At 62.8% G+C, this 27,920-nt stretch overlaps 1 protein-coding gene across 1 annotated transcript; it reads left to right on the forward strand.

The window, feature by feature from the left end:
- Positions 1–219: 219 nt before the first annotated feature.
- Positions 220–27,799, forward strand: CC2D1A (coiled-coil and C2 domain containing 1A). The gene is given in 32 exon segments (XM_058861719.1): positions 220–402; positions 2,598–2,672; positions 4,204–4,336; positions 4,422–4,531; positions 4,632–4,907; positions 5,338–5,661; positions 5,753–5,807; positions 5,890–5,979; positions 6,052–6,182; positions 10,716–10,788; positions 10,872–11,011; positions 13,135–13,228; positions 13,299–13,471; positions 14,894–14,992; positions 14,994–15,017; positions 16,341–16,399; positions 16,493–16,609; positions 17,692–17,763; positions 18,740–18,800; positions 19,534–19,585; positions 19,715–19,785; positions 19,787–19,815; positions 21,269–21,346; positions 22,516–22,663; positions 23,592–23,680; positions 23,824–23,887; positions 23,971–24,097; positions 24,702–24,761; positions 24,764–24,777; positions 27,066–27,113; positions 27,323–27,365; positions 27,723–27,799. Coding segments are annotated over 30 exon segments (2,883 nt in total). The 5' UTR covers positions 220–402; positions 2,598–2,621; the 3' UTR covers positions 27,344–27,365; positions 27,723–27,799.
- Positions 27,800–27,920: the final 121 nt, after the last annotated feature.

Here is a 27,920-nt window from a genome sequence, read left to right on the forward strand (position 1 = left end):
AGCCCCCGCAGAGGCACAACCGCAACAGAAAGCCTCAAGTCCTCCAGGCCTGAGGTGAAAACCGTGGAATTTTCGAGGATTTCCACCCCATTTTCCACCTCAGCGCATTCTGCCCACGGTCCCCCCTCACGTTTTTCCCGCCTTTTCCCTGCCCGCGGGGCACGCCGGGAGTTGTAGTTCCCCCGCGCCGCCAAGCGAGACGCAACCGCAGGGGGTTTTGCGACAGCGGCTTTTGCGACGGCCGTGCTGTAAAGCGCGGGGTGTTGACAGCAGCCGGCGGAGCAGGAAGTGAGTGAGGGTAAACCGGGATAAACCGGGATAAACCGGGATAAACCGGGATAAACCGGGATAACCGGGATCACCGGGACCGGCCCGCATCGCCGGCATCACCGGCAGCGGGGGGTGAGGGCCGGCGGAGAGCTGGGGGGTGCCTTGTGGGGTGCTCCGGGAGGGGGGACGGGCGGCGGTCGGGCCTTGCGGGGCCCCGTGAGGGGCGGGGGGCACGGGGGTGCTCTGTGGGGGCTCTGAGGTGTTCTGGGGGGCTCTGGGGGGGCTCTGAGGTGTTCTGGGGGGGCTCTGAGGTGTTCTGGGGGGGCACCGGGGTGTTCTGGGGGGCTCTGAGGTGTTCTGGGGGGGCTCTGAGGTGTTCTGGGGGGCACCGGGGTGTTCTGGGGGCTCTGAGGTGTTCTGCGGGGGCTCTGAGGTGTTCTGGGGGGCTCTGGGGGGCTCTGAGGTGTTCTGGGGGGCTCTGAGGTGTTCTGGGGGGCACCGGGGTGTTCTGGGGGCTCTGAGGTGTTCTGCGGGGGCTCTGAGGTGTTCTGGGGGGCTCTGGGGGGCTCTGGGGGGCTCTGAGGTGCTCTGGGGGGGCTCTGAGGTGTTCTGGGGGGCTCTGAGGTGTTCTGGGGGCTCTGAGGTGTTCTGGGGGGCTCTGAGGTGCTCTGGGGGGCTCTGAGGTGCTCTGGGGGGGCTCTGAGGTGTTCTGGGGGGCTCTGAGGTGTTCTGGGGGGCTCTGAGGTGCTCTGGGGGGGCTCTGAGGTGCTCTCGGGGGCTCTGAGGTGTTCTGGGGGGCACCGAGGTGTTCTGGGGGGCACCGGGGTGTTCTGGGGGGCTCTGAGGTGTTCTGGGGGGCACCGAGGTGTTCTGGGGGGCTCTGAGGTGTTCTGGGGGGCTCTGAGGTGTTCCGGGGGGCTCTGAGGTGTTCTGGGGGGCTCTGAGGTGCTCTGGGGGGCTCTGGGGGGGCTCTGAGGTGCTCTGGGGGGCTCTGAGGTGTTCTGGGGGGCTCTGAGGTGTTCTGGGGGGGCTCTGAGGTGCTCTCGGGGGCTCTGAGGTGCTCTGGGGGGGCTCTGGGGGGCTCTGAGGTGTTCCGGGGGGCTCTGAGGTGTTCTGGGGGGGCTCTGGGGGGCTCTGGGGGGGCTCTGAGGTGTTCTGGGGGGCTCTGAGGTGTTCTGGGGGGGCTCTGGGGGGCTCTGGGGGGGCTCTGAGGTGTTCTGGGGGGCTCTGAGGTGTTCCGGGGGGCTCTGAGGTGTTCTGGGGGGCTCTGAGGTGCTCTGGGGGGGCTCTGGGGGGCTCTGAGGTGTTCCGGGGGGCTCTGAGGTGTTCTGGGGGGGCTCTGAGGTGTTCTGGGGGGGCTCTGAGGTGTTCTGGGGTGTTCTGGGGGGCACCGGGGTGTTCTGGGGGGCTCTGAGGTGTTCCGGGGGGCTCTGAGGTGTTCTGGGGGGGCTCTGAGGTGTTCTGGGGGGCACTGAGGTGCTCTGGGGGGCTCTGAGGTGCTCTGGGGGCTCTGAGGTGCTCTGGGGGGGCTCTGAGGTGTTCTGGGGGGGCTCTGAGGTGTTCTGGGGGGGCTCTGAGGTGTTCTGGGGGGCTCTGAGGTGTTCTGGGGGGCTCTGAGGTGTTCTGGGGGGCTCTGGGGGGCTCTGAGGTGCTCTGGGGGGCTCTGAGGTGTTCTGGGGGGCTCTGGGGGGCTCTGAGGTGCTCTGGGGGGCTCTGAGGTGTTCTGGGGGGCTCTGGGGGGCTCTGAGGTGTTCTGGGGGGCTCTGAGGTGTTCTGGGGGGCTCTGAGGCGGCTTGGGGCACGGGGGGGTGCTCTGGGGGGCTCGGGGGAGGCCGGGGCTCACGGGGGCTCAGCTCAGGGCCGGGGTCCCCCCGTGTTCCCCCCGTGTTCCCCCCGTGTTCCCCCCGTGTTCCCCCCGTGTTCCCCCCGTGTTCCTCCCGTGTTCCCCCCGTGTTCCCCCCGTGTTCCCCCCGTGTTCCCCCCGTGTTCTCCCCGTGTTCTCCCCGTGTTCTCCCCGTGTTCCCCCCGTGTTCCCCCCGTGTTCCCCCCGTGTTCCCCCCGTGTTCCCCCCGTGTTCCCCCCGTGTTCCCCCCGTGTTCCCCCCGTGTTCCCCCCGTGTTCTCCCCGTGTTCCTCCCGTGTTCCTCCCGTGTTCTCCCCGTGTTCCCCCCGTGTTCCCCCCGTGTTCCCCCCGTGTTCCCCCCGTGTTCCCCCCGTGTTCTCCCCGTGTTCCCCCCGTGTTCCCCCCGTGTTCCCCCCGTGTTCCCCCCGTGTTCTCCCCGTGTTCTCCCCGTGTTCCCCCCGTGTTCTCCCCGTGTTCCTCCGCAGCTCGGCCCGGTGGGACACGGAGCCATGAGCAGAGCCAGGAGGGTCCCGGGCCGGGGGGCCGCCATGGCCAGGCAGGTGCGTGTGACCCCCGAGACCCCCGGATCCGGATCCCGGGGGGCATTCCCTGCTCTGGATCCCGGGGGGATCCCCTGCTCTGGATCCAGGGGGGATCCCCTGCTCCGGATCTGGGGGGATCCCCTGCTCCAGATCCCGGGGGGGGGATCCCCTGCTCCAGATCCCGGGGGGATCCCCTGCTCTGGATCTGGGGGGGATCCCCTGCTCCAGATCTGAGGGGAATCCCCTGCTCTGGATCCGGGGGGGATCCCCTGCTCCAGATCTGAGGGGAATCCCCTGCTCTGGATCCCGGGGGGGATCCCCTGCTCTGGATCCCGGGGGGATCCCCTGCTCCGGATCCGGGGGGGATTCCCTGCTCTGGATCTGAGGGGAATCCCCTCCTCCAGATCCCGGGGGGGGGATCCCCTGCTCCAGATCCCAGGGGGGGGATCCCCTGCTCCGGATCCCGGGGGGATCCCCTGCTCTGGATCCCGGGATCCCCTGCTCCAGATCCGAGGGGAATCCCCTGCTCCGGATCCCGGGGGGATCCCCTGCTCTGGATCTGGGGGGGATCCCCTGCTCCGGATCTGGGGGGGATCCCCTGCTCCGGATCCTGGGGGGATCCCCTGCTCCGGATCCCGGGATCCCCTGCTCCGGATCTGAGGGGAATCCCCTGCTCCGGATCCCGGGGGGATCCCCTGCTCCGGATCCCGGGGGGATCCCCTGCTCCGGATCCGGGGGGGATCCCCTGCTCTGGATCCTGGGGGGATCCCCTGCTCCAGATCCCAGGGGGGGGATCCCCTGCTCCGGATCCCGGGGGGATCCCCTCCTCCAGATCCCGGGGGGGGGATCCCCTGCTCCAGATCCCGGGGGGGGGATCCCCTGCTCCAGATCCCGGGGGGGGGATCCCCTGCTCCGGATCCCGGGGGGGGGATCCCCTGCTCCAGATCCCAGGGGGATCCCCTGCTCCAGATCCCAGGGGGATCCCCTGCTCCAGATCCCAGGGGGATCCCCTGCTCCAGATCCCGGGGGGGGGATCCCCTGCTCCAGATCCTGGGGGGGGTCCCCTGCTCCAGATCCCGGGGGGGGGATCCCCTGCTCTGGATCTGGGGGGGATCCCCTGCTCCAGATCCCGGGGGGGGGATCCCCTGCTCCAGATCCCAGGGGGGGGATCCCCTGCTCCAGATCCCAGGGGGGGGGATCCCCTGCTCCAGATCCCAGGGGGGGGATCCCCTGCTCCAGATCCCAGGGGGGGGGATCCCCTGCTCCAGATCCCAGGGGGGGGATCCCCTGCTCCAGATCCCAGGGGGGGGATCCCCTGCTCTGGATCCTGGGGAGGATCCCCTGCTCCAGATCCCGGGGGGGGATCCCCTGCTCCAGATCCCGGGGGGATCCCCTGCTCCAGATCCCGGGGGGATCCCTTGCTCCAGATCCCGGGGGGGGATCCCCTGCTCCAGATCCCGGGGGGATCCCTTGCTCTGGATCCGGGGGGGATCCCCTGCTCCAGATCCCAGGATCCCCTCGCCCCCCTCAGCACTGTCCCCCCCCTCAGATGGGGCTGCTGGCGGATCCCGGGGGCAGCCCTGGGGACGGGGACGGGGACGGGGACGCGGCGCTGGAGGCTGAGCTGCTGCTGCTGCTGGGGGGCCGGGAGGGGCCGGAGCAGCCCCCGCCCCCCCCGCAAGGTGAAGCCCCCTGCCCTTGCCGGGACCCCCCGGAACGGGGACCCTCCTCTCCCCAGCCGGGTTCTGACCCCTCTGCTCCCCCCAGCTCTGGCAGCTGTGGAGGCCCTGGCCCAGCTCTGCCTCCAGGACCCCCCGGAGGAGGAGGAGGAGGAGGAGGAAGGGGAGGAAGATCTGGAGAACGAGGAGGAGCTGCTGGTGAGGAGGAGGAGGAGGAGGAGGGAAGAGGGGAGGTGCTGAGCCTGGAAAAGGGGATCCCTGGCCCAAGCAAGGGCTGATTCCCCAGATCCCTGAGCAGGCAGAGCTGCAGGAGGTGCTGGAGGAGGGATCCGGGAGCGCAGCCGCTGCAGAGACCCCACAGGTACAGCCTGGGCCATCCCAGCCCCGATCCCAGGCTGGATCCCGGTGGGGGATCCCGGTGATCCGGTGTTCCCTCCCGCAGGAGCCCGCGGGTGCCGGGGCGCTGCTGGCGGAGCTGGCGGAGCGTGCGGAGCTCTACCGGGCTGCCCTGGGCAACGCCGCGAGGGAGAACGGCAACGGGGCCCGGCTCCGGCGCCTCCAGCGCGGCCTCAAGGTGAGCCCGAGCCCTGGAACCGGGGCTTCGGCCTCTCTGGCCAGACCCACTCCCTCTGCCCTCAAAATCCTTGGAATAACCTCGTGTTCTGCTGTTTTTCCCTGTATGGAGCAGCTTGTCACAATTCTGAACCTTGTTTGACCCAGTTTTGCCTGAGTCTAAGCAGTTTTGGCGTGTTTTTTCCAGTTCTGAGCCCAGTTTTACCTCACTTTCCCCAGTCCTGACCAGTTTCATTCCAACGAAATTCCATTTCATTCCATTCCCTTACTTTGTTCCATTCCCTCCACTCCCTTTCATTCAATTCTGAGCTCTCTCTTACCCCATTTTCTGACTGTAGATCCCTGTTTTACCCCATTCTCCCCAACTCTGCCCCTGTTTCACCCCATTCCTCCAGATTTTCACCGTTTCCCCCATTCCCCTTTTCCCCCAGACCCTGGAGCAGATGCTGGAGTCCGTCCGGAGCGGGAAGCCGATCGACGAGGCCGAGATTCCTCCCCCGGTGGCTCTGGGGAAGGGTGGGGGAGCCCCTGGGCCACCTCCCCCTGCGAGCCCTGAGCCCCCAGTGCAGCCCCCTGCCCCTCCACAGCCTCCCCCAGCCCCAGATCCCAGCCTGGATCCCAGCCCAGATCCCAGCCCCGATCCCAGCTCGGTGCCGGCGCTCCGGCTGCGGCTCCAGGAGCTGCAGAAGGAAGCGCTGGCGGCCAAACGCCGCGGGGACACGGCCACGGCCCTGGGGCACTTCCGTGCGGCCAAGGTACGCCCGGGATTCCCGGGATCCCCCCAGATCCCTCAGTGTCTGGGCCCGGCTGCCGTGCCAGAATTCTCCTTTTCCTGTGGTTTTCCAGAGGCTGGAGGCGCAGCTGGAGCTGCTGGGGCAGGGCCGTGTTCCGCCAGCCCCTGGTGAGACCCCGATCCCGATGGAAAGGGTTTGATCCCCCCGTTTTGGGGGTCCTGGTGGGATCTGGCCGCTCCCTTCCCGCAGATCCACAGCCGGAGCGGCCGAAGGCTCCGCTCCCGAGGGATTCTCCAACGAGGAACCCACCGGAACCCAGCCCAGCCCCTCCTGCCGCAGGTCAGCTCTGGCAGCTCCCTGGGGAGGGAAAGGGGGGGACTCGTTGGGATTCTCCCGTTTTTCCCGCCCCAGAGCCCCCCCGGGCGCCGCGGGACGTGCGGGAGGCGCTGGAGCAGCGCATGGAGCGCTACCGGGCGGCCGCCGCACACGCCAAGGACAGCGGAGACGCCAGGAAGGCACGGATGCACGAGAGGATTGTCAAGGTGGGAGAGCAGAGATCCCGGAGCAGGGATCCCAGAACAGGGATCCCAGAGCAAGGATCCCAGAGCAGAGATCCCAGAGCAGGGATCCCAGAGCAGAGATCCCAGAGCAGAGATCCCAGTCCCAGAACAGAGATCCCAGAGCAGAGATCCCAGAACAGAGATCCCAGAACAGAGATCCCAGAGCAGAGATCCCAACCCCAGAACAGAGATCCCAACCCCAGAACAGGGATCCCAGAACAGGGATCCCAGAGCAGAGATCCCAGAGCAGAGATCCCAGAGCAGAGATCCCAGAACAGGGATCCCAGAACAGGGATCCCAGAGCAGAGATCCCAGAGCAGAGATCCCAGTCCCAGAACAGAGATCCCAGAGCAGAGATCCCAGAGCAGAGATCCCAGAGGAGAGATCCCAGAACAGAGATCCCAACCCCAGAGCAGAGATCCCAGAGCAGAGATCCCAGAACAGGGATCCCAGAACAGGGATCCCAGAACAGGGATCCCAGAGCAGAGATCCCAGAGCAGAGATCCCGGAGCAGGGATCCCAGAGCAGGGATCCCAGAACAGAGATCCCAGAACAGAGATCCCAGAATAGAGATCCCAGTCCCAGAGCAGAGATCCCAGAACAGAGATCCTAACCCCAGAACAGAGATCCCGGAACAGAGATCCCAGAACAGAGATCCCAGAGCAGAGATCCCAACCCCAGAACAGAGATCCCGGAGCAGAGATCCCAGAGCAGAGATCCCAGAGCAGAGATCCCAGAGCAGGGATCCCAGAACAGAGATCCCAGAACAGAGATCCCAGAATAGAGATCCCAGTCCCAGAGCAGAGATCCCAGAACAGAGATCCCAGAACAGAGATCCCAGTCCCAGAGCAGAGATCCCTGTTCCAGAACAGCAATCCCAGTCCAGGCACAGTGATCCCAGAACAGAGATCCCAGAACAGTGATCCCAGAACAGAGATCCCAACCCCGGAACAGAGATCCCACTCCCAAGGACAGCAACCCCAGTCCCAGAGCAGAGATCCCAGAGCAGAGATCCCAGAGCAGAGATCCCAACCCCAGAACAGAGATCCCAGAACAGGGATCCCAATCCCAGTCCAGGCACAGAGATCCCAGTCCCAGCACAGTGATCCCAGTCCAGGCACAGTGATCCCAGTCCAGGCACAGTGATCCCAGTCCAGGCACAGAGATCCCAGTCCCAGCACAGTGATCCCAGTCCAGGCACAGTGATCCCAGTCCCAGAGCAGTGATCCCAGTCCCAGCACAGTGATCCCAGTCCCAGCACAGTGATCCCAGTCCAGGCACTGTGATCCCAGTCCAGGCACAGTGATCCCAGTCCCAGCACAGTGATCCCAGTCCCAGCACAGTGATCCCAGTCCCAGAGCAGTGATCCCAGTCCCAGAGCAGTGATCCCAGTCCAGGCACAGTGATCCCAGTCCAGGCACAGTGATCCCAGTCCCAGCACAGTGATCCCAGTCCCAGAGCAGTGATCCCAGTCCCAGCACAGTGATCCCAGTCCCAGCACAGTGATCCCAGTCCCAGCACAGTGATCCCAGTCCCAGCACAGTGATCCCAGTCCAGGCACCGTGATCCCAGTCCCAGAGCAGTGATCCCAGTCCAGGCACAGTGATCCCAGTCCCAGCACAGAGATCCCAGTCCAGGCACAGTGATCCCAGTCCCAGCACAGAGATCCCAGTCCCAGCACAGTGATCCCAGTCCAGGCACAGTGATCCCAGTCCAGGCACAGTGATCCCAGTCCAGGCACAGTGATCCCAGTCCAGGCACCGTGATCCCAGTCCAGGCACAGTGATCCCAGTCCCAGCACAGTGATCCCAGTCCAGGCACAGTGATCCCAGTCCAGGCACAGTGATCCCAGTCCAGGCACAGAGATCCCAGTCCAGGCACAGAGATCCCAGTCCCAGAGCAGTGATCCCAGTCCAGGCACAGAGATCCCAGTCCAGGCACAGAGATCCCAGTCCCAGCACAGTGATCCCAGTCCAGGCACAGTGATCCCAGTCCAGGCACAGTGATCCCAGTCCCAGAGCAGTGATCCCAGTCCCAGCACAGTGATCCCAGTCCCAGCACAGAGATCCCAGTCCAGGCACAGAGATCCCAGTCCCAGCACAGAGATCCCAGTGCCAGCACAGTGATCCCAGTCCCAGCACAGAGATCCCAGTCCAGGCACAGTGATCCCAGTCCAGGCACAGTGATCCCAGTCCCAGCACAGTGATCCCAGTCCAGGCACAGAGATCCCAGTCCAGGCACAGAGATCCCAGTCCAGGCACAGAGATCCCAGTCCAGGCACAGAGATCCCAGTCCCAGAGCAGTGATCCCAGTCCAGGCACAGTGATCCCAGTCCAGGCACAGAGATCCCAGTCCAGGCACAGAGATCCCAGTCCCAGAGCAGTGATCCCAGTCCAGGCACAGTGATCCCAGTCCCAGCACAGTGATCCCAGTCCAGGCACAGAGATCCCAGTCCAGGCACAGAGATCCCAGTCCAGGCACAGAGATCCCAGTCCCAGAGCAGTGATCCCAGTCCAGGCACAGTGATCCCAGTCCAGACACAGAGATCCCAGTCCAGACACAGAGATCCCAGTCCCAGAGCAGTGATCCCAGTCCCAGAGCAGTGATCCCAGTCCCAGCACAGTGATCCCAGTCCCAGCACAGAGATCCCAGTCCCAGAGCAGAGATCCCAGTCCAGGCACAGTGATCCCAGTCCCAGAGCAGAGATCCCAGTCCCAGCACAGTGATCCCAGTCCAGGCACAGTGATCCCAGTCCAGGCACAGTGATCCCAGTCCAGGCACAGAGATCCCAGTCCCAGCACAGAGATCCCAGTGCCAGCACAGTGATCCCAGTCCAGGCACAGTGATCCCAGTCCCAGCACAGAGATCCCAGTCCAGACACAGTGATCCCAGTCCCAGCACAGTGATCCCAGTCCCAGCACAGTGATCCCAGTCCAGGCACAGTGATCCCAGTCCCAGCACAGAGATCCCAGTCCAGACACAGTGATCCCAGTCCCAGCACAGTGATCCCAGTCCCAGAGCAGTGATCCCAGTCCAGGCACCGAGATCCCAGTCCCAGAGCAGTGATCCCAGTCCCAGCACAGTGATCCCAGTCCCAGAGCAGAGATCCCAGTCCCAGCACAGTGATCCCAGTCCCAGAGCAGCGATCCCAGTCCCAGCACAGAGATCCCAGTCCCAGCACCGTGATCCCAGTCCCAGCACAGTGATCCCAGTCCCAGCACAGTGATCCCAGTCCAGGCACCGTGATCCCAGTCCAGGCACAGTGATCCCAGTCCCAGAACAGAGATCCCAGTCCCAGCACAGTGATCCCAGTCCCAGCACAGAGATCCCAGTCCAGGCACAGAGATCCCAGTCCAGGCACAGTGATCCCAGTCCAGGCACAGTGATCCCAGTCCAGGCACAGAGATCCCAGTCCCAGAGCAGTGATCCCAGTCCCAGAGCAGTGATCCCAGTCCAGGCACAGAGATCCCAGTCCCAGAGCAGTGATCCCAGTCCCAGCACAGTGATCCCAGTCCAGGCACAGAGATCCCAGTCCCAGAGCAGTGATCCCAGTCCCAGCACAGAGATCCCAGTCCCAGCACAGTGATCCCAGTCCCAGAGCAGTGATCCCAGTCCAGGCACAGTGATCCCAGTCCCAGAGCAGTGATCCCAGTCCAGGCACCGTGATCCCAGTCCCAGAACAGAGATCCCAGTCCCGGCACAGTGATCCCAGTCCCAGAGCAGTGATCCCAGTCCCAGCACAGTGATCCCAGTCCCAGCACAGTGATCCCAGTCCCAGCACAGTGATCCCAGTCCCAGCACAGTGATCCCAGTCCCAGAGCAGTGATCCCAGTCCAGGCACAGAGATCCCAGTCCTGCCCTGGAGGGATCCCAGTCCTGCCCTGGAGGGATCCCAGTCCTGCCCTGGAGGGATCCCAGTCCTGCCCTGGAGGGATCCCAGTCCCAGCACAGAGATCCCAGTCCCAGAGCAGTGATCCCAGTCCCAGCACCATGATCCCAGTTCAGGCACAGTGATCCCAATCCAGGCACAGAGATCCCAGTCCCAGAGCAGTGATCCCAGTCCCAGAGCAGTGATCCCAGTCCCAGAGCAGTGATCCCAGTCCCAGCACAGTGATCCCAGTCCCAGCACAGTGATCCCAGTCCAGGCACCGTGATCCCAATCCAGGCACAGAGATCCCAATCCAGGCACAGAGATCCCAGTCCAGGCACAGAGATCCCAGTCCTCCCCTGGAGGGATCCCAGTCCTGCCCTGGAGGGATCCCAGTCCTCCCCTGGAGGGATCCCAGTCCTGCCCTGGAGGGATCCCAGTCCTGCCCTGGAGGGATCCCAGTCCTGCCCTGGAGGGATCCCAGTCCTGGTGTGTGTCTCTGATCCCAGAACGCTCCTCCTGGTGCCACCATGACGATCCTGGTCCCAGTCCCCCCCCAGTGACACCAGTCCCCGCTGTGTGGGGTGATCCCAGTCTGGCCCCAGTGCTCCCAGTTCCCCGTTTGAGTGCCCCCTGTGCCCCCCCAGCAATACCAGGCCGCCATCCGTGCTCACAGCGCCGGCAAAGCCGTGGATCTGTCGGAGCTGCCGGTTCCCCCGGGTACGTTCCCCGTTCCTGAGCCCTGGGAGGGGGCGCTGGGGCCGGGAGGATCCCGATCCCACCGGGATCCCCCCCTTTTCCAGGCTGCCCCCCCATCCAGGGCACGGAGACCCAGCCCCAGCCGAGCATTGCTGGGATGCTGGAGGTGGCCATGAAGCTGACGGGGCCGGAGCAGCAGGAGGAGGAGGAGGAGGAGGAAGAGGGGGACAGCAAGGCGGCCAAGGTGGGATTTGGGGCTCCAGGGAATTTGGGGAGGGGAAAGGACCCTGAGTGGGACATTCCAGTGATCCCAACACCATCATCCCACAGCTCCAGGTGGGATTTGGGGCTCCAGGTGGGATTTGGGGCTCCAGGTGGGATTTGGGGCTCCAGGGAATTTTGGGGAGGGGGAAGGACCCTGAGTGGGACATTCCCAGTGATCCCAACACCATCATCCCATGGCTCCAGGTGGGATTTGGGGCTCCAGGTGGGATTTGGGGCTCCAGGTGGGATTTGGGGCTCCAGGGAATTTTGGTGGGGGGAAGGACCCCGAGTGGGACATTCCAGTGATCCCAACACCATCATCCTATGGCTCCAGGTGGGATTTGGGGCTCCAGGTGGGATTTGGGGCTCCAGGGAATTTTGGGGGATGGGAAGGACCCCGTGTGGGACATTCCCAGTGATCCCAACACCATCATCCCACAGCTCCAGGTGGGATTTGGGGCTCCAGGTGGGGTTTGGGGCTCCAGGTGGGATTTGGGGCTCCAGGTGGGATTTGGGGCTCCAGGGAATTTTGGTGGGGGGAAGGACCCTGAGTGGGACATTCCCAGTGGTACCAACACCATCATCCCACAGCTCCAGGTGGGATTTGGGGCTCCAGGGAATTTGGGGAGGGGGAAGGACCCTGAGTGGGACATTCCCAGTGATCCCAACACCATCATCCCATGGCTCCAGGTGGGATTTGGGGCTCCAGGTGGGATTTGGGGGATGGGAAGGACCCTGAGTGGGACATTCCCAGTGATCCCAACACCATCATCCCACAGCTCCAGGTGGGATTTGGGGCTCCAGGTGGGATTTGGGGCTCCAGGTGGGATTTGGGGCTCCAGGGAATTTTGGTGGGGGGAAGGACCCCGAGTGGGACATTCCAGTGATCCCAACACCATCATCCCACAGCTCCAGGTGGGATTTGGGGCTCCAGGTGGGATTTGGGGCTCCAGGGAATTTTGGGGAGGGGGAAGGACCCCGAGTGGGACATTCCCAGTGATCCCAACACCATCATCCCATGGCTCCAGGTGGGATTTGGGGCTCCAGGTGGGATTTGGGGCTCCAGGGAATTTTGGGGAGGGGGAAGGACCCCAAGAGGGACATTCCCAGTGATCCCAACACCATCATCCCATGGCTCCAGGTGGGATTTGGGGCTCCAGGAATTTGGGGGAGGGGGAAGGACCCCAAGAGGGACATTCCCAGTGATCCCAACACCATCATCCCACAGCTCCAGGTGGGATTTGGGGCTCCAGGTGGGATTTGGGGCTCCAGGGAATCTGGGGGGTGGGAAGGACCCTGAGTGGGACATTCCCAGTGATCCCAACACCATCATCCCACGGCTCCAGGTGGGATTTGGGGCTCCAGGTGGGATTTGGGGCTCCAGGGAATTTTGGGGGTGGGAAGGACCCCAAGAGGGACATTCCAGTGATCCCAACACCATCATCTCATGGCTCCAGGTGGGATTTGGGGCTCCAGGTGGGACTTGGGGCTCCAGGGAATTTGGGGAGGGGGAAGGACCCTGAGTGGGACATTCCCAGTGGTACCAACACCATCATCCCACAGCTCCAGGTGGGATTTGGGGCTCCAGGTGGGATTTGGGGATGGGAAGGACCCTGAGTGGGACATTCCAGTGATCCCAACACCATCATCCCATGGCTCCAGGTGGGATTTGGGGCTCCAGGTGGGATTTGGGGCTCCAGGGAATTTTGGGGGTGGGAAGGACCCCAAGAGGGACATTCCAGTGATCCCAACACCATCATCCCACAGCTCCAGGTGGGATTTGGGGCTCCAGGGAATTTTGGTGGGGTGGGAAGTACCCCAAGAGGGACATTCCCAATGATCCCAACACCATCATCCCACAGCTCCAGGTGGGATTTGGGGCTCCAGGTGGGATTTGGGGCTCCAGGTGGGATTTGGGGCTCCAGGTGGGATTTGGGGCTCCAGGGAATTTGGGGAGGGTGGGACCCCGAGAGGGACATTCCCAGTGATCCCAACACCATCATCCCATGGCTCCAGGTGGGATTTGGGGCTCCAGGGAATTTTGGGGGATGGGAAGGACCCCGAGTGGGACATTCCAGTGATCCCAGCACCATCATCCCACAGCTCCAGGTGCAGCCCAGCGCTCCCCCCGCCGCCCCTCCCAAAGCGCCGCCGCCCCCTCGCAATTCCCATCCGGCTCCCAAAGCCTCTGGAAAAGGTACAGGAGGGGATTTGGGGGCAGGGGGGCCGTGCTGAGGGAGCCCCCTGAGCCCCTGCCCCGCTCCCAGCCCAGCAGCAGCTGCAGTTCCTGGAGCTGCGGCGCCGGCAGCTGGCGCAGGCAGCGCTGCGGGCAAAGCGCCGCAATGACCTGGAGGGAGCCAAGGTCCTGCTGCGCCGCGCCAAGGGCATCGAGGGGCTGATCGGGGCCGCCCGCGGGGGGCTGCCCGTGGACATCGCACAGGTGAGAGCAGGCAGAGATCCCGGATCCCTGCAGCTCGGGGATCTCCTCACGTCCCATGGGATCCCTGCAGCTTGGGGATCTCCTCACGTCCCATGGGATCCCAGATCCCTGCAGCTCGGGGATCTCCTCACATCCCACGGGATCCCAGATCCCTGCAGCTCGGGGATCTCACTCCTCACATCCCACGGGATCCCAGATCCCTGCAGCTAGGGGATCTCATTCCTCACATCCCATGGGATCCCAGATCCCTGCAGCTCGGGGATCTCACTCCTCACATCCCATGGGATCCCTGCAGCTAGGGGATCTCACTCCTCACATCCCATGGGATCCCTGCGCCTTGGGGATCTCCTCACATCCCACAGGATCCCAGATCCCTGCAGCTCGGGGATCTCCTCACATCCCACGGGATCCCAGATCCCTGCGCCTCGGGGATCTCACTCCCTGCATCCCACGGGATCCCTTCACCTCGGGGATCTCCTCACATCCCACGGGATCCCAGATCCCTGCGCCTTGGGGATCTCCTCACATCCCATGGGATCCCTTCACCTCGGGGATCTCCTCACATCCCATGGGATCCCAGATCCCTGCAGCTCGGGGATCTCATTCCTCACATCCCATGGGATCCCTGCGCCTTGGGGATCTCCTCACATCCCACGGGATCCCAGATCCCTTCGCCTTGGGGATCTCCTCACATCGCACAGGATCCCAGATCCCTGCACCTTGGGGATCTCCTCACATCCCACAGGATCCCAGATCCCTGCGCCTCGGGGATCTCCTCACATCCCACAGGATCCCAGATCCCTGCACCTTGGGGATCTCACTCCTCACATCCCACAGGATCCCAGATCCCTGCACCTCGGGGATCTCCTCACATCCCACAGGATCCCAGATCCCTTCCTTGGGGATCTCACTCCTCACATCCCACAGGATCCCAGATCCCTTCACCTCGGGGATCTCCTCACATCCCACGGGATCCCAGATCCCTGCACCTCGGGGATCTCACTCCTCACATCCCACAGGATCCCAGATCCCTGCACCTTGGGGATCTCCTCACATCCCATGGGATCCCAGATCCCTGCGCCTCGGGGATCTCCTCAGATCCCACGGGATCCAGATCCCTTCACCTCAGGGATCTCCTCACATCCCACGGGATCCCAGATCCCTTCACCTCAGGGATCTCACTCCTCACATCCCACGGGATCCCAGATCACCTCAGGGATCTCTCTCCTCACATCCCATGGGATCCCAGATCCCTGCGCCTTGGGGATCTCCCTCACATCCCACGGGATCCCAGATCACCTCAGGGATCTCTCTCCTCACATCCCACGGGATCCCAGATCACCTCAGGGATCTCTCTCCTCACATCCCACGGGATCCCAGATCACCTCAGGGATCTCCTCAGATCCCAAATCCCCTCCGCAGGTCCCGGAGGTGCCTCTGGACGGGGCCGAGTTCGAGCTGGGGCCGGGCCGGGGGGTCCCGATGCCCCCCGAGGCCGCCAAGACCTTCCTGCAGCTGGCGGGGGGCCCTGAGGAGGCAGCACCAGGTGGGGCTGAACCCCAAAAAATGGGGGGGAACCCCAAAAAATGGGGGGGAACCCCAAAAAATGGGGGAAACCCCAAAAAATGGGGCTCAAAGAAAGGGGGGAACCCCAAAAAATGGGGGGAAACCCCAAAAAATGGGGCTCAAAGAAAGGGGGGGAAACCCCAAAAATGGGGCTCAAAGAAAGGGGGGAACCCCAAAAAATGGGGGGGCTCAAAGAAAGGGGGGAAACCCCAAAAATGAGGGGGTTCAAAGAAAGGGGGGAAAACCCCAAACAATGGGGGGAAACCCCAAAAAATGGGGGGCTCAAAGAAAGGGGGAAACCCCAAAAAATGGGGGGGAACCCCAAAAAATGGGGGGAACCCCCAAAAAATGGGGGGAAACCCCAAAAAATGGGGCTTAAAGAAAGGGGGAAAACCCAAAAAATGGGGGGGAACCCCAAAAAATGGGGGGGCTCAAAGAAAGGGGGGGAACCCCAAAAACTGGGGGAGTTTCCCCAAGAATTGAGGGGGCTGGGGAAGCTCCCCAAAGAGAGGGGGGGCTCCAGGATATTGGATGGATGTGGAAAATTTCCTTCTCTTCCTCCTTTTCCTCTTCTTGTCCTTCCCTGTCTCCTTTTTTCCTCTTTTTCTTCCTTTTTCTCCTAATTCCTCTTTCTTTTTCCTTTTTTCTCCTCATTCCTTTTTCTCCATTTTCCTCCTTATTCCTCTTTTTCTTCCTTTTTCTCCTTATTCCTCTTTTCTTTTTTTCTCCTTATTCCTCTTTCTTTTTCTTCCTTTTTCTCCTTCTTCCTCTTTTTTTTCCTTTTCTCCTTATTCCTCTTTTTCTTCCTTTTCCTCCTTATTCCTTTTTCTTCCTTTTTCTCCTAATTCCTCTTTTTCTTCCTTTTTCTCTTTATTCTTTTTCTTCTTCCTTTTTCTCTTTTTTCTTCTTCTTTTTCTCCTAATTCCTCTTTTTCTTCCTTTTTCTCCTTCTTCCTCTTTCTTTTTCCTTTTTTTTCCTTATTCCTCTTTTTCTTCCTTTTTCTCCTAATTCCTCTTTCTTTCTTCCTTTTCTCCTTCTTCCTCTTTCTTTTTCCTTTTTTTTCCTTATTCCTCTTTTTCTTCCTTTTTCTCCTAATTCCTCTTTTTCTTCCTTTTTCTCCTTATTCCTTTTTCCTTTTTCTCCTTATTCCTCTTTCTTCTTCCTTTTTCTCCTTATTTCTCTTCTTTTTCCTTTTTTCTCTTTTTTTTTGTCTTCTTTCTCTTTTCCCTCTTCCTTCTCTTTTCCTGCCTTCCTCCTCCTCCTCCTCCTGCTCCTCTTCCTCCTCCTCCCGTTGCTTCCCCAGATGTGTCTGAGCTATTCCCGGCAGTTCGCTCACCTGGGGAACATCTCGGAGGCCACCAGGTGAGCTCTGGGGAGGGGGCAGCGAGGAAGAGGAGGCTGATCCGGGGGAGGGGAGGGGGTGTCACCTGTCCAGGTGTGTCCCCCCCTCCCCAGGTGTGAGGCTCTGGCTGAGGAGTGCCGGCAGCACATGGAGACCCTGCGGAGGGAGCACAGCCGGGGGGGGCCCCCCCCAAAACCCCGCTACGAGCAGAGAACCTTCAGCGTCATCAAGTGAGGGGGGATCACCTGGGGGGGGATCACCTGGGGGGGGGCACATCTGGGGTGGGGGGGGTTAACCTGGGGTGGGGGGGTTAACCTGGGGTGGGGGGCACATCTGGGGGAGGGGCACACCTGGGCTGGGGGGGCTCACCTGGGGGGTGGGGCTCACCTGGGGGATGGGGACATACCTGGGGTGGGGGGGCTCACCTGGGGGGGTGGGGCTCACCTGGGGTGGGCTCACCTGAGGGGGGGGGATCACCTGAGGGGGGGGGATCACCTGGGGTGGGGGGGATCACCTGGGGTGGGGGGCTCACCTGGGGGGTGGGATCACCTGGGGGTGGGGGGCTCACCTGGGGGGGGGCTCATCTGGGGGAGGTTAACCTGGGGGGGGAGGCTCACCTGGGGGGGGGGTAACCTGGGGTGGGGGGATCACCTGGGGTGGGGGATCACTTGGGGTGGGGGGCACATCTGAGGGGTGCGGGGCTCACCTGGGGGGGGGGGGGGCTCATCTGGGGGGGGGGTTAACCGGGGGGGGCGAATCATCTGGGGTGGGGGGATCACCTGGGGTGGGGGGCACATCTGGGGTGGGGGGATCACCTGGGTTGAGGGGATCACCTGAGGGGTGCAAGGCTCATCTGGGGTGGGGGGGGCTCACCTGGGGTAGGGGTCTCACCTGGGGGTCGGGGGGCTCACCTGGGGTGGGTGGGGGTCTCACCTGGGGGTGGGGTCTCACCTGGGGTGGGTGGGGTCTCACCTGGGGGGTTGGGGGGCTCACCTGGGGTGGGTGGGGGTCTCACCTGGGGTGGGTGGGGGTCTCACCTGGGGTGGGTGGGGGGCTCACCTGGGGTGGGTGGGGGGCACACCTGGGGGATGGGGGTCTCACCTGGGGGGCGGGGGCTCACCTGTGTGGGGGTCTCACCTGGGGGGTGGGGTCTCACCTGGGGTGGGTGGGGGTCTCACCTGGGGTGGGTGGGGGTCTCACCTGAGGGGCGGGGGGCTCACCTGGGGGTCGGGGGGCTCACCTGGGGGTGGGTGGGGGTCTCACCTGGGGGTCGGGGGGCTCACCTGACAGGTTCCTCCCCCCTCCCCTGCAGGACGTTCCCGGAGCTGAGCAGCAGCGACCTGGAGCTGGGGATAGAGAGAGGGATCGGGCTCCAGTGCCCCCGGTGAGGGACTGGGAGAACTGGGAACGGGGAGCGGGGTCCCTGTGACCCCAACACCCCCCCCTGTGACCCCCAACAGTCCCTGTGACCCCCAACACCCCCCCCGTGACCCCCAACACCCCCTGTGACCCCCAACACCCCCTGTGACCCCCAACACCCCCCCTGTGACCCCCAACAGTCCCTGTGACCCCCAACACCCCCCCTGTGACCCCAACACCCCCTGTGACCCCCAACACCCCCCCTGTGACCCCCAACACCCCCTGTGACCCCCAACACCCCCTGTGACCCCCAACAGTCCCTGTGACCCCCAACACCCCCCCTGTGACCCCAACACCCCCTGTGACCCCCAACAGTCCCTGTGACCCCCAACACCCCCCCTGTGACCCCAACACCCCCTGTGACCCCCAACACCCCCTGTGACCCCCAACAGTCCCTGTGTCCAACAACCCCTGTGACCCCCAACACCTGCTGTGACCCCCAACAGCCACCGTGACCCCCAACACCCCCTGTGTCCAACACCCCTGCGACCCCCAACACCCCCTGTGACCCCCTGCGACCCCCAACACCCCCTGTGACCCCCAACAGTCCCTGTGACCCCCAACACCCCCCCCGTGACCCCCAACACCCCCTGTGACCCCCAACACCCCCCCCTGTGACCCCCCAACAGTCCCTGTGACCCCCAACACCCCCCCCCGTGACCCCCAACACCCCCTGTGACCCCCAATGACCCCCAACACCCCTGTGACCCCAACACCCCCCCTGTGACCCCCAACACCCCCCCCCGTGACCCCCAACACCCCCCCCGTGACCCCCAACACCCCCTGTGACCCCCAACACCCCCCCCTGTGACCCCAACACCCCCCCTGTGACCCCCAACACCCCCTGTGACCCCCAACAGTCACCATGACCCCCAACACCCCCTGTGACCCCCAATGACCCCCAACACCCCCAATGACCCCCAACACCCCCCGTGTCCCCCCAGGTGTGGCCCCGGTGACCTGGACACCTTCGTGCGCTTCGAGTTTCCCCACCCCAGTGTGGTGAGTCCAGGGGTGCAGTGACCCCCCCGGTGACCCCCCCGTGTCCCCAGTGCCCCCCCGGTGACCCCCCCATGTCCCTGGTGCCCCCCCCGTGTCCCCAATGCCCCCCCCGGTGGTCCCCTGGGACCCCTCCGGTGTCCCCAGTGCCCCCCCCGGTGTCCCCTGGGACCCCCCCAGTGCCCCCCAGTGTCCCCAGTGCCCCCCCCGGTGTCCCCCCCATGTCCCCAATGTCCCCCCCGTGTCCCCTGGGACCCCCGGTGTCCCCAGTGCCCCCCCCGTAGTCCCCCCCCGGTGTCCCCTGGGACCCCCCCGGTGTCCCCAATGCCCCCCCCAGTGCCCCCCCCCGTGTCCCCCCCGGTGTCCCCTGGGACCCCCCCGGTGTCCCCAATGCCCCCTCAGTGCCCCCCCAGTGTCCCCCCCCGTGTCCCCTGGGACCCCCCCGGTGTCCCCAATGCCCCCCCAGTGCCCCCCCAGTGTCCCCCCCGTGTCCCCTGGGACCCCCCCGGTGTCCCCCCCATGTCCCCAATGTCCCCCCCGTGTCCCCTGGGACCCCCGGTGTCCCCAGTGCCCCCCCGGTGTCCCCAATGCCCCCCCGGGTCCCCTGGGACCCCCCCAGTGCCCCCCCTGTGTCCCCTGGGACCCCCCCGTGTCCCCCAATGCCCCCCCCGGTGTCCCCAGTGCCCCCCTGTGTCCCCTGGGACCCCCCCATATTGTCCCCGAGTCCCCCCCGCAGGAGGAGGCGCAGCGGGACAAGACCAACGTGGTGAAGAGCACGGATTGTCCTGGTAACTCCTGGGGGTCCGGGGGGCTCTGGGGGTCCCCGGGGGGCTCTGGGGGTCCCCGGGGGGCTCTGGGGGTCCCCGGGGGCTCTGGGGGTCCCGGGGGTCTCACTGACCCTCCCGCCCCCTCCCCAGAGTTCCGGGCTCGGTTCCGGCTGCGGCTGCTCCGGGGGCACCGGGGGCTGCGCCGGCTCCTGAGCTCCCGCGGGGATCAAGTTCGAGGTGACCCAGAAAGGGTGAGGGGGGGAAATGTGGGAGAGGGAGGAGGGGAAATGGGAAAAGCTCACGGGAAACCCTGCAGGGGACACGGGAAATGTGGGGGAAACGACACGGGAAATGTGGGGGAAACATGGAAAATGTGGGGGAAATGACATGGAAAATGTAGAGGAAATAACATGGAAAATAGAGGGGAAATGACATGGAAAATGTAGGGGAAACGACATGGGAAATAGAGGGGAAATGACATGGGAAATGTGGGGGAAATGACATGGAAAATAGAGGGGAAATGACATGGGAAATAGAGGGGAAATAACATGGGAAATGTAGGGGAAATGACATGGAAAATGTAGAGGAAATGACATGGGAAATGTAGGGGAAATTACATGGAAAATGTGGGGGAAATGACACGGGAAATGTAGGGGAAATGACATGGAAAATGTAGAGGAAATAACATGGGAAATAGAGGGGAAATGACATGGGAAATGGGGGGGAAATAAAGTGGAAAATGTGGGGGAAATGACATGGGAAATGTGGGGGAAATGACATGGAAAATAGAGGGGAAATTACATGGAAAATGTGGGGGAAATGACATGGAAAATGGAGGGGAAATAACATGGGAAATAGAGGGGAAATGACATGGAAAATGTAGGGGAAATGACATGGAAAATGTGGGGGAAATGACATGGGAAATGTGGGGGAAATGACATGGGAAATGGAGGGGAAATTACATGGAAAATAGAGGGGAAATGACATGGAAAATGTGGGGAAATGACATGGAAAATGTGGGGGGAAATGACATGGGAAATGTGGGGGAAATAACATGGAAAATGTGGGGGAAATGACATGGGAAATGTGGGGAAATGACATGGGAAATGTGGGGAAATGACATGGGAATGTGGGGGAAGCGACACGGGAAATGTGGGGGAAACGACACGGGAAATGTGGGGGAAATAGCATGGGAAATAGAGGGGAAATAACATGGAAAATGTGGGGGAAATAACATGGAAAATGTAGGGGAAATGACATGGAAATGTAGAGGAAATAACATGGAAAATGTGGGGGAAATGACATGGAAAATGTGGGGGAAATGACATGGGAAATAGAGGGGAAATAACATGGAAAATGTGGAAGATGCAGAGAATAGGAAAAGTGGCCTAGGAAAGGTGGAAAGTACAGAAAAGAGGCAGAGGAGCTGTGAAAAACACAATGGGAAATACAGAAAATATGGAAAACAACACAGAAAACACATCAAATAGCACAGGAAAGGGAAAACACAGAGAAGAGCGTAGGAAACACAGACCAGGAGCTGGAAAATCCAGATGTATCCGGGCCAAGAGGTGCAGAGGGGGTGAAAGGTGACCCTGGAGTGCTGCAGTTCCCCGTTTCTGGGGATGCCCTGGGGCCGGGTGTCACAGCCCCGCTGTGGATCCAGGCTGGATCCGGCTGATCCCGGTGATCCCTGATCCACAGGGGGCTGTTCCGGCCGGAGCGCGCTCTGGGCTCGGCGCAGCTGCGGCTCGAGGGGCTGGAGGGGTCCTGTGAGCTCCGGGGAGCAGCTGGAGGTGAGCGGGGGGTCCTTCCCTCTTCCCTCTTCTCTCTCCTCTCTTCCCTCTTCCCTCTTCTCTCTTCCCCCTTCCCTCTTCCCCCTTCCCTCTTCCCTCTTCCCTCTCCTCTCTTCCCTCTTCCCTCTCCTCTCTTCCCTCTTCCCTCTTCTCTCTTCCCTCTTCTCTCTCCTCTCTTCCCTCTTCCCCCTTCCCTCTTCCCCCTTCCCCCTTCCTCTTCCCTCTTCTCTCTCCTCTCTTCCCTCTTCTCTCTTCCCTCTTCCCTCTTCTCTCTCCTCTCTTCCTCTTCCCTCTTCTCTCTTCCCTCTCCCCTCTTCCCTCTTCCCTCTTCCCTCTTCCCCCTTCCCTCTTCCCTCTTCTCTCTCCCCTCTTCCCTCTTCCCTCTTCCCTCTTCCCTCTTCTCTCTTCCCTCTTCCCCCTTCCCTCTTCCCTCTTCCCTCTTCCCTCTCCCCTCTTCCCTCTTCCCTCTTCCCTCTTCCCCCTTCCCTCTTCCCTGGCCTTCCCAATCCCAAGTGCTCCCCGGCACATTCCCAACCCCATTCCCAACCCTATTCCCATTCCCATTCCCATCCCCATTCCCATTCCCATTTTCCCATCCCCATTCCCATTTTCCCATTCCCATTCCCATTTTCCCGAGCTCATTCCCATTCCCATTCCCATTCCCATTCCCATTCCCCATTCCCATTTTCCCGAGTTCATTCCCATTTTCCCATTCCCATTTTCCCATCCCCATTCCCATTTTCCCATTCCCATTTTCCCCATTCCCATTTTCCCATTCCCATTTCCCGAGTTCATTCCCATTCCCATTTTCCCATTCCCATCCCCATTCCCATTCCCATTCCCATTCCCATTCCCATTCCCATTTTCCCATTCCCATTTTCCCATTCCCATGTTCCCATTCCCATGTTCCCATCCCCATCCCCATTCCCATTTTCCCATTCCCATTTTCCCATTCCATTCCCATCCCCATTCCCATCCCCATTCCCATTTTCCCATTCCCATTTTCCCATTCCCATTCCCATTTTCCCATTCCCATTTTCCCATTTTCCCATTCCCATTTTCCCATTCCCATTTTCCCATTCCCATTTTCCATCCCATTCCCATTCCCATTTTCCCATTCCCATTTTCCCATTCCCATTCCCATGTTCCCGTCTCCGGTGTCCCTCAGCTGCTGGACGGTCGGCGTCGCACCGGCGGCCGTTTGGAGGTTTGGGTGCGGATCCGGGAGCCGCTGGGCTCGCAGCGGCAGCTGGAGCCTCGCTCCGAGCGCTGGCTGCTGCTGGAACCGGGAGCCGAGGCCACGGTGAGTGCGGGGAGCCCCGGGGAGGGCAGGGGGAGCCCCGGGGAGGGCAGGGGGAGATCCCGGGAGGGCAGGGGGAGATCCCGGGGAGGGCAGGGGGAGATCCCGGGGAGGGCAGGGGGAGATCCCGGGGAGGGCAGGGGGAGATCCTGGGGAGGGCAGGGGGAGATCCCGGGGAGGGCAGGGGGAGATCCCGGGAGGGCAGGGGGAGACCCTGGGGAGGGCAGGGGGAGATCCCGGGAGGGCAGGGGGAGATCCCGGGGAGGGCAGGGGGAGATCCCGGGGAGGGCAGGGGGAGATCCTGGGGAGGGCAGGGGGAGATCCCGGGGAGGGCAGGGGGAGATCCCGGGGAGGGCAGGGGGAGATCCTGGGGAGGGCAGGGGGAGATCCTGGGGAGGGCAGGGGGAGATCCTGGGGAGGGCAGGGGGAGATCCCGGGGAGGGCAGGGGAGATCCCGGGGAGGGCAGGGGGAGATCCCGGGGAGGGCAGGGGGAGATCCTGGGGAGGGCAGGGGGAGATCCTGGGGAGGGCAGGGGGAGATCCTGGGGAGGGCAGGGGGAGATCCCGGGGAGGGCAGGGGGAGCCCCGGGGAGGGCAGGGGGAGATCCCGGGAGGGCAGGGGGAGATCCCGGGGAGGGAGAGATCCCGGGGAGGGCAGGGGGAGCCCCGGGGAGGGCAGGGGGAGATCCCGGGGAGGGAGAGATCCCGGGGAGGGCAGGGGGAGATCCCGGGGAGGGCAGGGGGAGATCCCGGGGAGGGCAGGGGGAGATCCCGGGGAGGGCAGGGGGAGATCCTGGGGAGGGCAGGGGGAGATCCCGGGCAGGGGGGAGCCCCGGGGAGGGCAGGGGGAGATCCTGGGGAGGGCAGGGGGAGATCCCGGGGAGGGCAGGGGGAGATCCTGGGGTGACCCCGAGCTGCTCCTCCCGCTCAGGTCTCCGTTCCCAACCCCACCCCTGGCGGCCCCGAAGGACGGGAACAGCAGGTGAGGGATGGGGGAACAATCCCGGGGGGAGCTGATCTGTACGGGGGAAGCCCTGGGGAGGGGGGGATGTGGCTGGGAAGATCTTGGGGTGCCCTAGGACCCCCATTCCCATTTCCAATCTCCTGGGGCCGCTCTGGATTTCTCAGGGCTCCCAAAATCCCCCTTTTTATCTCCATCCCAGATCCCCGCCCGCATTCCCGAGCCTCAACCTGCTGCAGTTGGAGCGGGAGCGGCTGGAGCGGAAGGTGAGGGGGCTCTGGCGGCGCTTTGGGGGTTCAGGGAAGCCGGGGGACGCTCCTGACCCCCCCATTTCCCACCCCCACCCCAGCTGGTGCCGTTGGGCCGCGCCGGGCGCCCGGTGCCCCCCGAGCTGCGGCAGCAGCACCAGGATCTGCTCCGGCGCATCCAGGGGCTGCGGACGCGGCTGCAGGCGGGGGACCCCCAATTCCGCAGGGGTGAGTGAGAGAGAGGGAGCTCGGGCTGCCCTGAGCCCCCAAATCCTCCTTTAGCCCAGTTTTCCTTTGGTGTATCCTGGTTTTCCTTTGGTGTATCCGGTTTTTCTGGTGTTTTTCCTCGGTGTATCCCGGTTTTTCTGGTGTATCCTGGTTTTCCTCGGTGTATCCCGGTTTTTCCCCGGTGTATCCCGGTTTTCCTTTGCTGTATCCCGGTTTTTCTGGTGTATCCCGGTTTTCCTTGGTGTATTCCAGTTTTCCTGGGTGTATCCCGGTTTTTCTGGTGTATCCCGGTTTTCCTCAGTGTATCCCAGTTTTTCTGGTGTATCCCGGTTTTCCTTTGGTATATCCCGGTTTTCCTCGGTGTATCCCGGTTTTCCTTTGGTGTATCCCAGTTTTTCTGGTGTTTTTCCTCGGTGTATCCCGGTTTTTCTGGTGTATCCCGGTTTTCCTCGGTGTATCCCGGTTTTCCTTTGCTGTACCCCAGTTTTCCTTTGGTGTATCCCGGTTTTCCTCCGTGTATCCTGGTTTTTCCTCGGTGTATCCCGGTTTTCCTTTGGTGTATCCCGGTTTTCCTGGGTGTATCCCGGTTTTTTCCCGTTCCCAGAGTACGCGGAGCACCTGGAGCGGCACCTGCGGCTCTACACGGAAGCGGCGCGGCGCCTCGCATCCAGGGAGAGCGGGTGAGACCCCCGGAGCCTCCTCCACACCCCCAAATCCTGGGGTCCTGCCCCACAAATCCCCCAAAACCTCCCAAATCCTGGGGTCCCCCTCCAGAAATCCCCCCAAAACCTCGGGAGCTCCCAAATCCTGGGGTCCTACTCCAGAAATCCTGGACTGTCCCCCCAAAACCTCCCAAATCCTGGGGTCCCACCCAGAAATCCCCCCAAAAACCTCCCAAATCCTGGGGTCCTGCCCCAGAAATCCTGGACTGTCCCCCCAAAACCTCCAAATCCTGGGGTCCCACCCCAGAAATCCCCCCCAAAACCTCGGGACCTTCCAAATCCTGGGTCCTGCCCCAGAAATCCCCCAAAAACCTCCCAAATCCTGGGGTCCCCCCCCAGAAATCCCCCCAAAACCTCCCAAATCCTGGGGTTTCTCCCAGAAATCCCCCCAAAAACCTCGGGAACTCCCAAATCCTGGGGTCCCCCCCCAGAAATCCCCCCAAACCTCGGAGCTCCCAAATCCTGGGGTCCCGCCCCACAAATCCCCCAAAACCTCGGAACTCCCAAATCCTGGTGTCCTACTCCAGAAATCCCCCCAAAAACCTCCCAAATCCTGGGGTCCCACCCCAGAAATCCCCCCCAAAACCTTGGGAACTCCCAAATCCTGGGGTTTCTCCCCAGAAATCCTGGACTGTCCCCCCAAAAACCTCCCAATTCCTGGTGCCCCCCAAATTCCTGCTGCCCCCCCAAACCCTCCTCAGTCCCCCCAAATCCTGGTGCACCCCCAAACTCCTGATGTGACCCCAAAATTCCTGATGTGACCCCCCCAAACTCCTGAATGTGACCCCCAAACTCCTGTTGCCCCCCCAAACTCCTGTTGTGACCCCCCAAAACTCCCGATATGACCCCCAAACTCCTGATGTGACCCCAAACTCCTCTTGCCCCCCCAAACTCCTGTTGCCCCCCCAAACTCCTCTTGCCCCCCCAAACTCCTGGTGCCCCCCCAAACTCCTGGGGCCCCCCAAACTCCTGATGTGACCCCCAAACTCCTGATGTGACCCCCAAATTCCTGTTTCCCCCCCCAAACTCCTGTTGCCCCCCCAAATTCCTGATGTGACCCCCAAACTCCTGTTGCCCCCCCCCAAATTCCTGATGTGACCCCCAAACTCCTGGGGCACCCCCAAACTCCTGATGTGACCCCCAAACTCCTGGGGCACCCCCAAATTCCTGTTGCCCCCCCAAACTCCTGTTGCCCCCCCAAACTCCTGGTGTGACCCCCAAATTCCTTTTGCCCCCCAAACTCCTGGGCACCCCCAAATTCCTGATGTGACCCCCCAAACTCCTGGTGTGACCCCCAAACTCCTGTTGCCCCCCCAAACTCCTGATGTGACTCCCAAACTCCTGTTGCCCCCCCAAACTCCTGGGGCACCCCAAACTCCTGATGTGACCCCCAAACTCCTGGGACACCCCCAAACTCCTGATGTGACCCCCAAATTCCTGATGTGACCCCCAAATTCCTGATGTGACCCCCGAAACTCCTGATGTGACCCCCCCCAAACTCCTGATGTGACCCCCAAACTCCTGATGTGACCCCCAAACTCCTGGGGCACCCCCAAACTCCTGTTGCCCCCCCAAACTCCTGGGGTGACCCCCAAACTCCTGTTGCACCCCCAAACTCCTGATGTGACCCCCAAACTCCTGGTGTGACCCCAAACTCCTGTTGCACCCCCAAACTCCTGGGGCACCCCAAACTCCTGATGTGACCCCCAAATTCCTGTTGCCCCCCCAAACTCCTGATGTGACCCCCAAACTCCTGTTGCCCCCCCAAACTCCTGGTGCCCCCCCAAACTCCTGATGTGACCCCCAAATTCCTTTTGCCCCCCCAAACTCCTGTTGCCCCCCCAAACTCCTGTTGTGACCCCCAAACTCCTGATGTGACCCCAAAACTCCTGATGTGACCCCCAAACTCCTGATGTGACCCCCAAACTCCTGTTGCCCCCCCAAACTCCTGGTGTGGACCCCCAAATTCCTGATGTGACCCCAAATTCCTGGGACACCCCCAAACTTCTGGGGCACCCCCAAACTCCTGTTGCCCCCCCAAACTCCTGTTGCCCCCCCAAACTCCTGGGGCACCCCAAATTCCTGATGTGACCCCCAAACTCCTCTTGCCCCCCCAAACTCCTCTTGCCCCCCCAAACTCCTGGGGCACCCCCAAACTCCTGTTGCCCCCCCAAACTCCTCTTGCCCCCCCAAACTCCTGGGGCACCCCCAAACTCCTGGGGTGCTGTTTTGGGTCCCCCCCACAGGAGGCAGCCAAGGAGGCTCTGTACAAGCGGAACCTGGTGCAGAGTGAGGTGAGGACCCCGGGGGATGGAATTTGGGGGGACCCCGGGGGGGGCGGAATTTGGGGGACCCCGGGGGGGTGGAATTTGGGGGTCCCCCGGGGGGGTGGAATTTGGGGGGACCCCGGGGGGGCGGAATTTGGGGGGACCCCGGGGGGACGGAATTTGGGGGTCCCCCGGGTCCCCCCCCACTCCTCCCTCACTGCTCTCTTCTCTTCCAGCTCCAAAAGCTCCGTGGATGAATCCCCCGGCCCTGCCCCCTCCTGGGGGGCTCAGAGACCCCTCCCCTGATTTGGGGGGGCTCAGAGACCCTCCCCTGATTTGGGGGGGCTCAGAGACCCCTCCCCTGCTTTGGGGGGGCTCAGAGACCCCTCCCCTGATTTGGGGGGGCTCAGAGACCCTCCCCTGATTTGGGGGGGCTCTGGGACCCCTCCCCTGATTTGGGGGGGCTCAGAGACCCCTCCCCTGCTTTGGGGGGGCTCAGAGACCCCTCCCCTGATTTGGGGGGCTCAGAGACCCCTCCCCTGCTTTGGGGGGGTTCTGGGACCCCTCCCCTGCTTTGGGGGGGCTCAGAGACCCCTCCCCTGCTTTGGGGGGGGCTCAGAGACCCCTCCCCTGCTTTGGGGGGGCTCTGGGACCCCTCCCCTGCTTTGGGGGGGCTCAGAGACCCCTCCCCTGCTTTGGGGGGCTCTGGGACCCCTCCCCTGATTTGGGGGGCTCTGGGACCCCTCCCCTGCTTTGGGGGGCTCTGGGACCCCTCCCCTGCTTTGGGGGGGCTCAGAGACCCCTCCCCTGATTTTGGGGGGTTCTGGGACCCCA

Source organism: Poecile atricapillus, chromosome 39 (genome assembly GCF_030490865.1).
Source record: "Poecile atricapillus isolate bPoeAtr1 chromosome 39, bPoeAtr1.hap1, whole genome shotgun sequence".
NCBI lineage: Eukaryota > Metazoa > Chordata > Aves > Passeriformes > Paridae > Poecile > Poecile atricapillus.